The following is a 15,721-nucleotide window of genomic DNA, read 5'->3' on the forward strand; positions in this document are numbered from 1 at the left end:
CTGTGCCATATAGATATGTGATTGGTGTTGATGCTACAGCCATCTTCCATTGAGATGCCCTCTTCTGCTGTACATTAGGTTGTTTCACCTGTCCTCTTTCCCTGTGTTCATTCTTAGAATTCTTCTTCCATTTGTCCCTATTCAATACACACACTTCACCTGAGTGTTCATTTTATGTGGCAGTGATTGTTCCATTGCAGATCATTTACAGCTTCAGTACAGAATGCCAGGAATGGGATATCACAGTACTCTGTTCTGTAGATACCCTGTCCCATACTGTGTTTGTACCATTTACTTCACACTCGTACCTCTCAACTGTCCAGATATTCCCAGGCTGTCCAGATGTTTTCCTTATCAAATTTGTGGCTTTCTGCTGTATTACTGGGATGATCTCAGAACTGATGTGACTTAGTATTACATACATTTGAGTTCATACCTCTCAACTGTCCTGATTTGTGCAAAATGTCCAGTTTTTGTCTTATATTTTTGATCTTTTCCTCATAACATTTTGGTTTTCTGGCAGATCATCTGCATGTGATTGCGGATTGAAGTCAGAAAATAATGATAGACATTTGAGTTTCAAACTTCATGCTCTTCAGAAAAGTCATGCTACTATAAAACTTGTTATTCTGTCAACTTTCTAGGTTTGTAAGAATATTAGAATCTGTCCTTATTTTCAGCCTTTTGTCCCCCCATTATGTATGGCTCTGTTCAAATTTCTAGAAGTTGAGAGGTATGTTTGAGTTTCATTCTACCACATTTGTATGTGACTTCTATGTCAGATATGTCCCTATTTCTGGTTAATTGTTCCCGCATTATATTGGCCTTTTTTAAGATGTGTTGAACTAACAGAGAGCTGTTTGTGAAGCACTGGTGATCATTGTGGCAGTGTGCGCAAAACCCCCAGCCGTGGGTGCTCTTCTTTGAACAGATTTGCTGTCCACATTCATTTACACAGTTTCCTGGCCAGCAACACTGTTGCAAGCCACAAAATCTCACTCAAATGCTTTGTGCGGCATGAATATGCATTGCACGGTGGTACACGATGCCGCTCGCCACACACCACCGCGCACACATGTAAACTCCATGAAAGCTTCGGGCAGAACCTACATGGAGTTTATTGAATCCCAGGGTATATCTTTTTTATTGTTGTTGTGATCTAATCAACACTAACCAATTTCAGGGACAGCAGTTACTTGTTTGTATTTAAGTCATGTATCCATCTCCCAGCGCCTGACTACTGATATACTTTTTATACATGTTGTACTAATTTTTTCTTATTTGTGTTTTATTTGTAATGATGCTTGGACATCAGCACCCTATTGATGTTGAACTTGAAGATAAGAAAATAATTCACCAGTTTAGCTGACATAAGTATTTCTTTTAGTTTTAGGAAACTACTTTCATAAATAATTTTAACATAGCTTGTATGTCATGTCTCTCATTTCTTTTTCTTACAGATGAAGTTTTCTTTAGAAAAGTTGCACAGTGGAATTACAGCTGCAGAGCCAGTGTTTGATACCGACAAGAGTAAAGAAGAATTTTCATGATTGGCAGCTCTCTCATAGACTTTGGAGCAACGTGCAATAATTTTATTTTATTTTTTTTTTATGAGTGCAAGTTGGAACATGATGCAAAGATGCACCAGGGCAGACCTAAACTTATTTTATGCCTTGATCTGATGAAGGAAGAAATAAACCATCATTTGGAATCTCTTACCTTTTCAGTTTAATGCAAGGATCTGCAATTTCCATCGACTAGTCATGTCTGCTGCCACAGACAAGGCACTGAGGGAAGAAGGAATGTTCCTGTAAATTTTCTAAAATTGGTATTTGCTACCAGCATAGCTTGTTCTCATACTCTGACCAGAATTTTTCCTTCGGGTTGAATTAATAGTCTGTTAACAATCATTTCACATCAGGGAAACATTTCCTGAAGAAAATGTAGCTGTGGAATTGCACAGATCTCCACAGTTATAGACTCTGTCTGAAATACTGTTCTTTCTGTTTCAAAGGATTTTGTGTAAGGGACAAGATTTTCTAGAACACAGACTTCGTGAGCCAGTATTACCACAACATTCATCTAAAGGATGACATGTTTTTTCCATATTTTCTCCAAGTTAAAAAAAAAAACTATAGTAGACTTTAGTATTATTTGATTTTTATGACATTTTCACAGACTCTAGATTGTTTGTGCTTTTATTTTATTTGCAAATGGAAGCAAGAAAGACTGTCCATTGGCTGTTGTTCTAGCCACATTTGTTTAAGTTGTTTCCTTGAATGTACCCAGGAAACATAAAGGTGAGAGACATTGTTGTAGAACCATTGCATAGCTTCACTTTGCTCCTAAAAGTGCACTGGATGCCAGAAGGTGCAGTTAATTCTTTCAGATAATGTCAAGAAATATTTAATTACTGTGTATCTTAGATTTTGTATTAACTTGTTTATTTAAATCCGTTGTTTGTTCCCATGGTCGTCTGTTCCCATCTCAGTCTCCTTGTTTTTAAACAGACTGTTTGTGCTAGTCACTGACCTCTTGCTGAAGTCAAAGTACTGTTTATGGCATCAAAGCCATTGGCATGGCCGTAATCCCCATATTAGGAGCGGTCTGTGTAAGGTAAAGCACATGCTAAAGTTCTGTGTTTGTGCTGCTTTGTTATGTAATCATAGGGAAGGGCCATTATGTAAGAGGTATGTACAGCAAGTGGGCTTCTTTCTACAATTCATCTGGAGGGGGATATGCAATAGATTTCATGTTTCTGACAAAATTCCTTTTCTTTTAAAGCCGAAGAGGAAGTTTTGTCTAATTTATTGTTATCCTTTTGGCCAGTAACACATTTGGATAAGACTTTTGATGCCTGCTCTAAGTACCCAGTTCCTGCATCTACCGGAATCTGGTGCTACATCCATGTAAGCTGTATTTTATGTAGATCATAGTGTTGCAGATACTTAAAATGTTTGGTTTTATGCTGCGTTTCTGAACTTTCGGACTAGAGTATGTCTAAATTACTTGCAGGGTGAAGGTAGTACATTTACCACTGGTACTCATCTCTCTGCATTACTTTAGGTGTGTTATATATACATTGTTCTGGTCTGTCATGTGAATTTTCAAACTGTTTTATTTTTATCCCTTAGCCTTCTAGGACCCTTACATATACTTGTCAGTGAAGTGCCTAGATGAATGGGACCTGGCAGTTGTAGAGATGTGGGTGTTCACCAGTTGTAGTGCCTGGAAGTAGAATTTCAACAACTGGACACTTCTAGAAGCTGTCCATTGCTTTTTACTTGAGAGTTTTAATTTTAGAATAATGAAAACCTGCAATGCTTTTTATTTCATTCATATTTATATAGCTCTGTTACTGGCTGTGTGGGGTGGGACTGTCTCTCAGGAAATAGGTATTGGTGCTTCCAGCTTGTCTCATGAAGAATAGTCAGCTAGCATTTATTTCAGGCTGTTGGTTGTCTGGTTGTCCGATTAGGTGTACTGCTGACATGCTAATTAACATCAACATAAAAAACTTTAACTACAGCATTGGCATGTTGCCAGATGCAAAGTTTTTTTTTTTCTTTTTGCAGCTGTGATCTTGTTCGATAAACCAAACATGTTTCTTGGCGGCCTACTCTTTTAAAGGTTTCTTGGATACAGTCGCAATATGCTAACTTATTTCTCACCAACTGCATTTACCAGTGGCAGTTTGCAGGAATATAGTACTTCACCAGTGATGACTCCTCACTTCATAATTTTTAAGACTTGGCGTTTATAGTATGTAATGTGGGTGTAGTTGGAGAAGTACCCTCTCCACACACAGTACCCTTATATTATAGATTATTAAAAGTGATAACGTAACATTTTAACTTGACATTATGCCTTGGAATCACTAGTTCCTGCTCTCCTGTAGGATTTGTGTAACAACATCGGTTGGCACTTATCACTCTCACTGGCAAAATGACCATTCATTTCCTCCTTCCTTATATTCTTTTTTTTTGTTTCTGTTTTCCAAATAACCAAACTTTTCCATTCATTTGGATCTTCCCTACTGTATATATTCATCAGTTCTTTCTGCATCTTGCTCCAGAAGTGCCATACTTGCATTTAGTCTCCAAACACATGTGTGTTACCTGCCCCTCCCTTTACACCTACATCAGCGACCATTCATCACTTTGTATACTTTGCCTAGAATGGGACTGCCAGCATTGTGTGCACATTATATAGAGTGGGATTGCAAACCACCTTTGTGGCAAAGCTGAGTCTTTTTCAGTGATTGTACCATTGTACTGTATTCTGTTACCACAAAAAGGAAATCATGCAGAGTGCAGTAGAAGGTCATATTGCAAGGAGTGCTGCAACTTTCATGATTTATTTGTCTGCTAATTTTGTTAAACATGCTTAGCAGAACAAAGGTTATTTTTGTAGACAAGAGGCTGAGCTGGTGCCGTACATGTTGTTTATAGTAAAACTTGGTCCGCACGTGAACAAAGAGTGATGCTGCTAGGGCACAGCCTCAAATGTTGACCATTGCCTAGTGCACAGGGAATATTACCTTTAAGAACGCATGCTTGTTCAAATCTGGGAATTATATCACTCATGACTTCACAGCGTAACATGTTTATGGCTCTTCTCAATTTCTATATTCTCAATTTTAAATCCTGCTGTAGGGAGTCTTGTTTACTACATTCATTTTGATGGACTTTCCTGCCATGGACAAATCACCTTTTGAATTAGTTTTGTGTGTTTTATCCCACTTATTGAAGGTGCAATCACCCAACCCGCTACAAGGCTTCCCAGGTGGATTTGATTCACTTTGGCATTTTGTTTGGCATACCCATCAGGATATTTCTTGGATACAGCAGGGTTCACTCTTTTATGTACTTTGTGGTTTTGAAAATAAATGCTGTGCCTAGGTGTGCATGTCCCGAAGGAGGTGGTGGTGTTGTCATTTTCACAAGGTTGTCATTAAAGTCTGCTGTCAGAGTTTATTCATTCCACTTAACAGTTCCTTTACGTTTTATTGTGCTATCCCTTGAAGGGACATTAAACTGGGGACCCATCTGCTTGAGCGTCCTGTCCAAATTTCTACTAGTTAGTATGAATACCACCTCAGCTCTGTCCTGAAAAGAGGCCATTAGCCTAGTGGGACTAACCTTGATCAACAAAGTATATAGAAGTAATAAAAGCTGTTGACTACTTGTTTTAATGTGTTACTTACTTTATGGTAATAATAGTTTTTTGTGTGTATGGTCTGATATCCAAAAGTACCGGTGTGAAAGAATGTCTAATGATGTGTCCTTTCCACTCCATGAAAAGTCATAGGATTTCCCCATGTTGTTATATCCTGGAGTTGTTTGTATCTCGACCCTCATGTATAGGCTGAATACAGATCCTTTGGACATTGATGTGGTCAGTGTTTGAATGTCCTGAACTACACTACTTTTCTCTCAGCTGTATAGATTCTAATCTCAGGATTAGTGTCTGTCTGCAGGTGGTTTTGTGCCTGTCATCCTAGTCTTGGCTCTAATATATTTGCCGATTTGCCTTCAAGGAGAAAAAAAAATAAGATACTAGCTTAGCTAGCTTCCCTTCTCTACAAGCAGAGAACGTTGTGGACAGGTGTTTATGTGGGGTTGTCAAACTACAGTCTCCTGTCTACTTCTTCCACATTTTCCCAGATCCAGTCTGTACAAATGAGGGTACTGCAGTAAAATACAGTACATGTCACATTGTTCCTGCTGTAATGTCCTTACGTAAAATGTATCGTGGCAGATGTGCATTTTCTTTTATGCATCTGAGGACTGGACTAGATTTAGAACATCAGTGCCATTTTCTAAAATCCTGGTTCTTGGGTCACTAAAGAGAATTACGTGCCATCCATTGTCTGAGTGTGGTATTTTCTGTCCAATACTTGTGAGGAGAAGCATGAAGTAAGACCATCAACCTCAGTTTTAAGCTGTATTGGTGTGTAGCACTGAAAGCACAAGACGGGGTCAGAAAAAGCAAAGTTAAGGGACTACAACCTTATTAGTCTGTGCTTTGATTAATATTCTAGCTTGCTTCTGATATTTTCCTGCTAATCACTCAACAAACTTTAACAGGTACTTGAAGTTGTCTCGGACTATGCCACCACAGCTGTAGAAAACCATGGTGGTGCAGCAGTTAACTTTGTCGCCTCACAGCAAGAGGTTTTCCGGTTCAGTTCTTGGCTGGAGCTCCTTCTGTGTGGAGTCTGCATGTCCTCCCTGTGTTCATGTGAGTTTTAAAAAGACATGCAGGTAGGTGCATGTGTGTGTATATGTGTGCCTTCTGTGAAGGTTGGGCACCAGGCTGGCAACTCAAAACCGTAAAAAGACCACTGCCAATCAATCTGCGGACCAGTGATCCACTGTGGCAACCCCTAACTGGGAAAAGCTGAAAGCCATTGCTTTTTCTGTGGATCATTGTGTTTCGCACTTTATAAAGGTCATAATCTTGTGTAACTTCCACTGCCTCCATTACCATAACCTGTGCACTCACTAATAGTATTAAGAGTTATGAGATACTTAATCATAGGATTGAGCAATGATGTACCAGTGATCAAGTCCCACTGAGTGACTTCAGCAAAAGAAATGTGTGGTCTGTTCGATTCATCAAAAGCGATTTCCCTTTTAGTGAGAACCGTACAGCTATTGGTTTGAATGGAGAACATGCATACCTAAAGTTGAAGAAGGAATCAGTTTAACAACATGGAGTCTTTTTTATTTTAGGTGTGCCATCTTTCTTAGTTTTCTGTTATATTTTTGATTGGGCATGTGGAGTTGGAACAGTGGATTCTTGGTGACAATTTGTTCAATTATGTATCCTAGATTCATATTTAGAGCCATCTAAACCATCATATACAAATGTGAGTTACTGTGTCTTTTCACCAGAAAAATCCATAAACTCAGAGACATTGGAAAACTGTCTTGCTTTCCTCAAGCAAATGTATTTTTCCTAAGTGAAGCGAGGTGGCAAAGCTTTTATCAACTTAAACTATGTCACATGTTGAAGATACAGTACAGTCATTACTGTACTCACCTGGAAAAATGCATTAACATGCAGGTAGAAATACCTCAAGGCCAGGATCTCTCTGTATAAAATATATAGAGCTGCCACCAGGACATGGCATCACCTATGTACTAACTTTGTAGTACTTCACTGGGTTTAGTGGGATTGTGCCTTTTGTAGCCGCTGTTTTCCCATAAACTTGGTATAAAACTGTGTCCTTTATCTGCTGGATTGATTAAAAGACTGTAATGGTCAAAGGTGTAGATAGGTTATGTTATCTGCTATAAATTAAGAAAAAAATGACTAGAAAGCTTAAGATGGTTTGCTTCTAAGTCCAAAACTAATTGTTGCAGTCCATTTTCAGCATCATTAAGAGAATATTTAATGTACAGAATTATTTAACACTACAGTTTGAAACACTCTGAATTCTTAAAACTATTCTAGGTAGTCAGTTCCATAAGGTGGTGAAAGATAAAATTAAATCACTAAATATGGTACCTTGTCATAACAACAGCTCCCCATTGAAATATTGGCACTCAAAATGCTGAGTGCTGAAAAGCAGAAAAAAAGACTAAAAACGCAGAGAAGAGCGAATCTCGAAAAATTGCTCTTCTTCTTAAAACTACTTTTTTTGGGGGGGGACACCCCCTCTCTGCACCCTCCTGAACTTATATACACAAACTCCAAGAGTGTCTTACTGCATGGAAAAGGGGAATATTCTGAGAAATGGCATCGTGGACTCCGCAAGTCCGATCTTTCGGCCATTCGGTCTCCACGTTTCAGGACTTGCTGTACCTGGTCCCAGCATTTCAGATGGTTACCTATAACAACAAATATGCTTTCATGTTGTAGCATAAAATGCCATCTAAAAACAATATTATTGCCAAGCTGATCTGAGACTGATTAGTGTGACACCATTTGGGGACATATTTTTTTTCTTGAATGCCATCATCAAGCTCCTTTTTCCTATTTTGTACATGGGGTTGGGGTGTTGCATCAACTTTAACCATCTCTTTCAATTCAGGGCCACTCTCCTACCTTCTTTGGAAGTCATGCTTGACTGTTGCAAGTCTTCTGTCATGTAGTCCATATTTCTTTTCCTCTTACCTTCTTCATGTCTCTCCCAAATCTTCTTTACCAGATCATCTTCTGCTTTCCTGCACGAAGCCAAACTGTAGTCTGTTCTCTGTGACCTCCTCTGAAATTCGAACTACTTTGGCTTCTGCTCTGATATCCTCATTTTTTCATCTGTCCCACAGTGTTCTTCCTTCCACCCATCTCAGGCACTTCACGCCCATCATCTCTGGCTTCCTTAGCTGCTTGCTCTACCTTCGCTCTCCAAGTTTCTCTGCTTTTCTAGCACCACTGCTTTGTGTATATTACTTTTTAGTCTCTCTGGTGTTTTTTTCTTACATACTACCCCTAACACCCAGTGCCATTTGGCTGCAGTCCTTCTGATTCCAGCTTTGACCTCATTCAGAGTTCCTCTGTCCTTAACCACCCCTGTCAGATACTTGAAGCTGTTAACCTGTTCCACAATTTTCATTTCTATCTCAGTTTTCAGCTTCTTCTGATTTCTCCTATTGCTGTTATTACAGCTGTTTTATCTGTACTCAGTTTCATCCTGTTTGCCTTCAGTTCTGCATTCCACCCCCCTGTCATCTACAAAGTTCTTCTTTAGATTCTGCCTGTAAAGCTCCATCGTCCGCATACAGCACCTTTGTCGATCTGTCCCTCCAACCTGTTTGCTAATATAGTCCATCATTGAACAGCAGTGGGGTCAGAGCTGAACTCTTATGCACACCCTCTCCCACTGAGTATCCCTCTTTAAGTCTGACCACTCTTCATACTTGTGCATAACCTGCACCATTTCTACCAATGTTTCCAGGATGCTGAACCACTGCAGGGCTGCCCAAATCAGTTTTCTTAGGACTTCGTCATATGCTTTCTCCAAGTGTAGGAATGCCCATTTGGAATCTTTTCTCATCTCTAGTTTCTTCTCAACTGTCTGTCTCATTGCAAACGTTGGGTGAGTTTTGCTGCAGCCTTATGTGAATCTGAACTGCTCATCTCCCTTACTTTCTGCTGCTTGTGTATTCATTTGTGAGTCACCATCTCCAGCACTTTTATCTACTGTGACAGGAATGTGATACTTCTGTACTGTTCACTTTTCTGACACCTGTTTTGACGAACACCCAGCATTACTTGTTCTGATTACCAGTGCTAGAAGGCATACTGATCTCACTTCTGTTTGGTCAAAACAGGTGTCAGAATTCTGTTGTGGCAGTTCTCCCAGGTATGGGGAGAAAAACACTTTGAAATCTTTTTGGCTTGTTTCAAAAACCTTTGATCCAGAATGTGAAGTAACAGCATACTGTCACTGTTAGACTGGCTGTTACAGGTGAAGAATTTGCTGTTTCTCATAAAGCTTTGGGATACGTTACTAGATTTTCATGTTTCATAGAAGAGTCAGAAAATATATGAGATGGTTTAATGTCGGGAACGTAAAGGACTCAACATATTTTTGTAAGGACTTGTAGAGAAATACTACTTGTTGAACAAATCAAACCATCAGATGTGAAACTGAGTCTTGGGGTAATTTACAAAGAAAAAGTGCATACTGTCATCTACCATGTTTAAGACATCTTGTGATATATACAGTCAGTGATGCCAGGATGGACATTATCACTGGCATTTTAAAAATAATGGTGTGTTTTGTTGAATGTTACTCTAGGTGGAAGAACAGCAGGTAGAGAAGGATGCCACTAGGATGAAAATATTGGAGATTCTATGAGGGCATTCTTTGTGTTTAACTTTGAAGACTGCTGCATGTACGGTTTAGTACATAGTTATGTGGCAAGTCTAGCTTTTAAACTTTACACCTTTGTCATTGTCTCATAGCCCTTAAAAATTCTGAAAAATATTACCAAATTTACCCGGATTTGCAGGACACAGGTGCTACCACAAATGTAGACATTGGACAGTGATTGTCAGTTTCTAGCCAGTAGGTTCTGCAGATGCTTTCCTCCATCACTAGAATCTGTGTAACAATGACCTTAGACATATTTTCAGTTGTTACCTGTTAGCAGGTACTCCCTTTTTTCATGCCTTTTACTGTCAAGGTAAGCCAGGAGGAGTATATCCACCAAATTAAAACAGGCACACCCTACTCTGCACCTTGATGTTCTTCGTGTTTCACTGTTGCAGTCATTACATTTGGGTTATCTGCTTGCAGGTAGCCCTCAGTCGGCCTGATTAACAAAGTCTTGGGTCCTGCGTCGGTTGTTGTCCCTTCTTCCATGACGTCAGGTCATCAGAGGTATAAAACATGCAGCCGACGCCATTACATCAGTCTTTCTTGCCGTGCAGTGGCAGAAGCAGTTCGCAAGTGCCAGTCGGCTGACTCCTGAAATTTTCGTTTTTGAGTTTCAGAACTGAAGTCTTCAACTAAAGCTAAGTACCTCTTTGGGGAAACTTTTTCTTGCTCCTTACCGATGTCATCAAAAGTTAAAATTGCATTACTTGTGGAAAGCAAATACTACATAAAGATTTTCATTCGTACTGTATTCCTTGCCTAGGCTCTGACCACGACATACCTTGCTGTCGGTTTTGTGCTTTATTTAGTCAGTGCACTATTCGTCGTCGATATATTTTCGCCTCTAAATATTTCGGTTCTCATTTTAATTATCCAGAAATGTCGTCTGTTAGCTGTCCGACTACTGGGATTCCGAAAAAATGGAAAGATAAAGACAGGGACAGGCCACTGAGGTCCAAAACTGCTGAAGACGCTTCTCTTAAGCCAATCGCCAGTTCACCGGTACTCAGTGAGGTGCCTTTGCAGCCCCTGATACCCTCTACATCTGATTCGCAGGCCTCTACTGAGACCCATTCAGAGTCCGATATGCCACGAGATGCTTCAACTATGGAACCCACGGATGTCTCTACCTTGGATGGGTCCGGAGCCGCTCTGGAGGCACCGGCTTCTGAGGGTGTATTCAGGCCTATGGACTTGCATATTAAACTGATGCCTCCTTCTTCTCTTAGGCCTAATTCTCGAACCATGCCTAAAACACCGACGCCCAGGCCACATGCTCAGGCTTCTATGCCTAAAAAACAAATTATAAGAATGGCTGAAGATCTAATAACTCTAATCAAGGGTTGCCAACCTCCCCCCCCCCTTCTAAGAGGCCTAGGACTGAAGTGATTTATGAATCTTCTGACCAGGATTCTGTTTTTTTTTCATGATCTGGATTTGCCCGTATCTACTTATGAGGATTATGATGCAGAGGACTCCATTCTCTCTGCTTCCCCTCCAGAGGATTTTTCTTTTGGGGAAACCTTACATACTCTAAGGGAGCATTTCCACTGGGAAAGCCAGGATTTGACATTGTTGATGATGCTTTTTCAGAATCTTGTTTGGCCCCTGATTCCTTGCCTCCTGCTCCCAGAAAACCAGACAGATGCTACAGGGTTCCTGAGTCACACAAGTTTATTTTTAAAAATCCTATTGTGGATCCAGAGACTATTTCACAGGGGCCCAAGGGCATTAAGGCTTCTACTGCTGAAAAGTCTACCCCTTCTGATAGAGACTCCAGGGCGCTGGATAGATGGGGTAAGAAGGTTTACACTTCTGCAACCTTGGCCATTAGGGCTTTAAACTGCCAGTTTCATATGTTAAAGTATCAGCAACATGTTATTGGATTGCTTAAACAGAAAATGATGTTGATTCCTGACTGTGTGGAAAATAAAGAATTACAGGATTTAATGTATTCTGCTGAACAAGTTGGAAAACATACTTTGCAATGTGGTTTTGACTCATTAGAGGCCTCTTGCAGGGCCAATGTTACTGGGTCTGTGCTCAAAAGGCATGCTTGGCTTAAGGAGCAATCTTTGCCTGATTGTGTTAAAGCTAAATTGTTGGATGCTCCCTTAAATCAGGACCACCTGTTTAGCAACAAGGCTGAGGAAGTTCTTAAAAAGATGGAAGATAAAGCTAAATCTATGCAAACTGTTAAAGATTTCTTACAAGTTCAGCCTCCTAGATTTAGTAGGCACTGGCCTTCTAAGAATTGGTCCTTTCCAGCCCCTTCCAGGTCTTCTCAAACCAAACCCAGACACAGCAAAAACCCCAGGTTTCAGTCCCAGGGCACACACAGGAATAAGCAGTGGGGGGCCTCCACTTCCAAAGCTGGGAGTAATAAGACTTCCCCCTAAAGTAAACTGTCCCAATGACTTCCTTTTAAAATTTCCAAGCAGTTATTAACTGGCTGCCCCTTTGGGAAGGAAGATTGCTCTTCATGCAAAGAACTGGGAACTCAGTACCCAGGACAAATAGGTTTTAAATATAGTGTCCCAGGGATACATATTTCACTTCCATAAGTTGCCAACACCAAGCGGGTGGCCAGACCTACCCCCAAATCAGAGGCCCAAAAACAAGTACTTTCTCTCTTAAGCATGGGGGCTATTCAACTGGTACCAGAAGAGGAAAAGGAACAAGGATTCTACTCAAGAATTTTCCTGGTACCCAGAAAAGACAATTCATGGCATCCTATCCTGGACCTGTCTACTATAAAACCTCTCTGGAGATGCCAAAATTCAAGATTCTGACTCTTCAGCAATTACTTCCTATGCTAGGCAAAGATGCCTGGTTGGCAACACTAGATTTAAAAGAAGCATACCTGCACATCCCAATCAGGGAATCTTGCAGAAGATACCTACGCTTCAAATCAGGCCACACACACTATCAGTTCTCTGCACTGCCCTTTGGCTTATCTACTGTGCCCAGGGTATTCACAAAGTGCCTAGCTCCAGTTATTGCATTTTACAGGCAAAGAAATATTCAAATATACCCATACCTGGACAATTGTGTAATTCAGGCAGAAAGCCAGGACATACTTTTGAATCCATCTGGCCTTTGTACAAAGGGTTCTATCTTGTTTGGGGTACACCATAAACGAAAAGAAATCACACTTGGTACCCTGCCAACAAATTATATTCCGGGGAGCAAGCTTGAATACAACTTCCCAGATGGCCTACCTCACGCCAGAGAAACAAATTCTTTTGACAACCTACTTCAAACAAGTGGCCACAAAGACCCTGCTATCTGCAAGACAAATACTGCAAGCCTTGTGGATCATGGCCTCCTGCATTCTTCTAATTCCATATGCAAGACTGCATATGAGGAAACTACCGTGGTGTCTAAGAAGCCTATGGTTTCAACATTCTCAGGATCTAGAAACAATGTTTCCTATCATACCTTGCATACGCCTAGAGTTCCTTTGGTAGGCAGATGCCTGCCACCAAAACAAGGGATTTTCACAACACCCCCTGCCGCCCAAACCCTAACAGACGCATCAGACTATGCATGGGGGTCTCACCTGGCAGGGAAGTGCATTCAGGGCAAATGGAACCCAAGTCAAATGCACCTACATATCAATCAAAAAGAAATGTTAGCTGTACAGATTGCTCTGACAGCCTTCAAGGACCACATTCTTCCAGGACAACTAATGGTAAAGACGGACAACACCACTGTTATGTGGTACATAAACAAGCAGGGGGGGCACACATTCTTACCCCCTCTGCAGACTAGCTATGGTACTGTGGAACACAGCCTTGAGCTATCAAGTGCACCTACAAGCTCAATTCCTGCCAGGAAAGTTAAATAAACTGGCAGACGGACTAAGCAGAAATCTTACGGACCCACACGAGTGGAAACTGGAACCAAGGATTTTCAGCATGTTGACATGCAAATGGGGGAGCCCAGATATAGATCTATTTGCCTCTCCCCAGAACTACCAGTTGGACAGCCTTTGCAGAAGGACTCCCCACAAGCAAGCCTCGAAAGTGGATGCTCTGTCCTTCAGCTGAAAAAAAATATCCGTCTATGCCTTCCCCCCTCTGCCTCTGCTCTCCAAAGTACTACTAAAAATCAAACAGGACAAACCAAGGATGATTTTGATTGCTCCAGACTGGCCGCACCAACACAGTTATCCCTGTGGCACCTGCCTCATGCTCCTTCCCTGTTGTCTCAACAGGAGAACCAGATTCTGCACCCTCAGCTTCTAACACTGAACTTTGCAGCCTGGCTGATTACATAATCTCTCCTTTGCCCTTCCCCTTGTAAACCTGTGATGAATATCATTTTAGGGGCAAGGAGGCCTAGCACTAGAAAATCCTATGCTGAAATATGGAAAAGATTCTGTGCCTGGAACCAGTCTCAAGGTATGAGCACAGCAGCGCCCAATTTACCTCAGATTTTGCAATACTTAACTGAGATGCTTCACAAGGACCTGTCTTTTTCCTCCATTAAAATCCACGCCTCAGCCATTTCAGCTTATTATAACACAGAACCCCCCCTTCACTCATCCACTGCTCAAGCAGTTCTTCAGAGAGGCCAAAAATTTAAGACCACCCTGGAGAGCTCCAACAACAGCTGGGACCTTAACTTTGTTTTGGAGATACTCACTCTACCTCCTTTCAAACCAGCTGCTACTGCAGACCTAAAATTTCTTTCTTGGAAAGCAGCTTTCCTTTTATCAATCACTTCAGCTAGAAGGGTATCTGAATTACAGGCCCTTATGGCAGTGGAGCCTTTCATCATCTTTCATGCGGACAGGGTGTCCCTCAGAACCAATCCATCCTTTATGGCCAAGGTGGTATCCATTGTGGATCTTAATCAGTCCATTCATTTGCCAACTTTCTTTCCCAGTCCGCAGAACAAAGGAGAATGGATATTACATTCCATAGATGTGCACAGACAACTCAGATTCTACTTGGACAGGACTAAACCTCAAAGGAAATCTGAACAACTGCTGATAGCATTTGCTGCAGGGACAGAGGGGAAGGCTATTTCAAAGCAAACTATTTCTAAATGGATAGGCCATTGCATTCATTTTTGCTATAAGCACCATGGAAAACCTATCCCCCAGGGGATCAGACCTCACTCCACCAGGGCTGCATCTTACCTCTACAGCCTTTCTCAGAGGTGTCCCTACCAGGGACATCCTAGAAGCTGCTACCTGGAGTTCTGTACATACTTTCACCAAGCATTACCTTTTGCCATTTTTCTCTAAATCCAGAGCTGGCTTTGTCACTGCAGTCTTGCAGGACTGTATAGCTGGTCCTAATGCTATCTAAATTCCTCCTCCCAACCACAGCTGTGGGAATCTACCCAAATGTAATGACTGCAACAGTGAAACACGAAGAACATAGTACAGTTGTACACTTACCATAAATGTAGATGTTCAAGTGTATTCACTGTTCCAGTCCTGGTTACCCTCCCTCCAGCCCCCTAACTTCTTTTTGCTATACCTCTACTTTCCTTTACTATGCTTAAAAGCCTTTTTGGTGTATTTGCTTTTTTGTTGGAGGTATTTCATTGTACTTTTATATTTAATTGCTCCCCATTTGGGGGGCACGACATCTGGGGCAAGAAAAACTGATGTAATGGCGTCAGCAGCATGTTTTATACCCCTGATGACCTGACATCATGGAAGAAGGGACAGCAACTGACGCAGGACCCAAGACTTTGTTAATCTGCAAGCAGATAACCCAAATGTAATGACTGCAACAGTGAATACACTTGAACATCTACATTTATGGTAATTGTACACAACTGTACTTCTAGACTCATTAAACTTATACTAGCCTCTGCTTTCCCTGTTGTTGATTTTATCAAGCATCTGCATAAGGAAAGTTTGCCTAT

At 41.0% G+C, this 15,721-nt stretch overlaps 1 protein-coding gene across 1 annotated transcript in view; it reads left to right on the top strand.

Annotated features, from left to right (window-relative positions):
• Nucleotides 1-5,184, top strand: part of GRAMD1A (GRAM domain containing 1A) — a 1,293,980-nt gene extending 1,288,796 nt beyond the window's left edge. Inside the window, exon 19 of the mRNA XM_044079359.1 lies at nucleotides 1,461-5,184. Within this exon, the coding sequence (XP_043935294.1) occupies nucleotides 1,461-1,550 (90 nt within the window). The 3' untranslated portion in view covers nucleotides 1,551-5,184. The remainder of the gene's footprint in view (nucleotides 1-1,460) is intronic.
• Nucleotides 5,185-15,721: the final 10,537 nt, after the last annotated feature.

Source organism: Protopterus annectens, chromosome 8.part0 (assembly GCF_019279795.1).
Source record: "Protopterus annectens isolate FY-2018-M chromosome 8.part0, PAN1.0, whole genome shotgun sequence".
Classification (NCBI taxonomy): Eukaryota; Metazoa; Chordata; order Ceratodontiformes; family Protopteridae; genus Protopterus; species Protopterus annectens.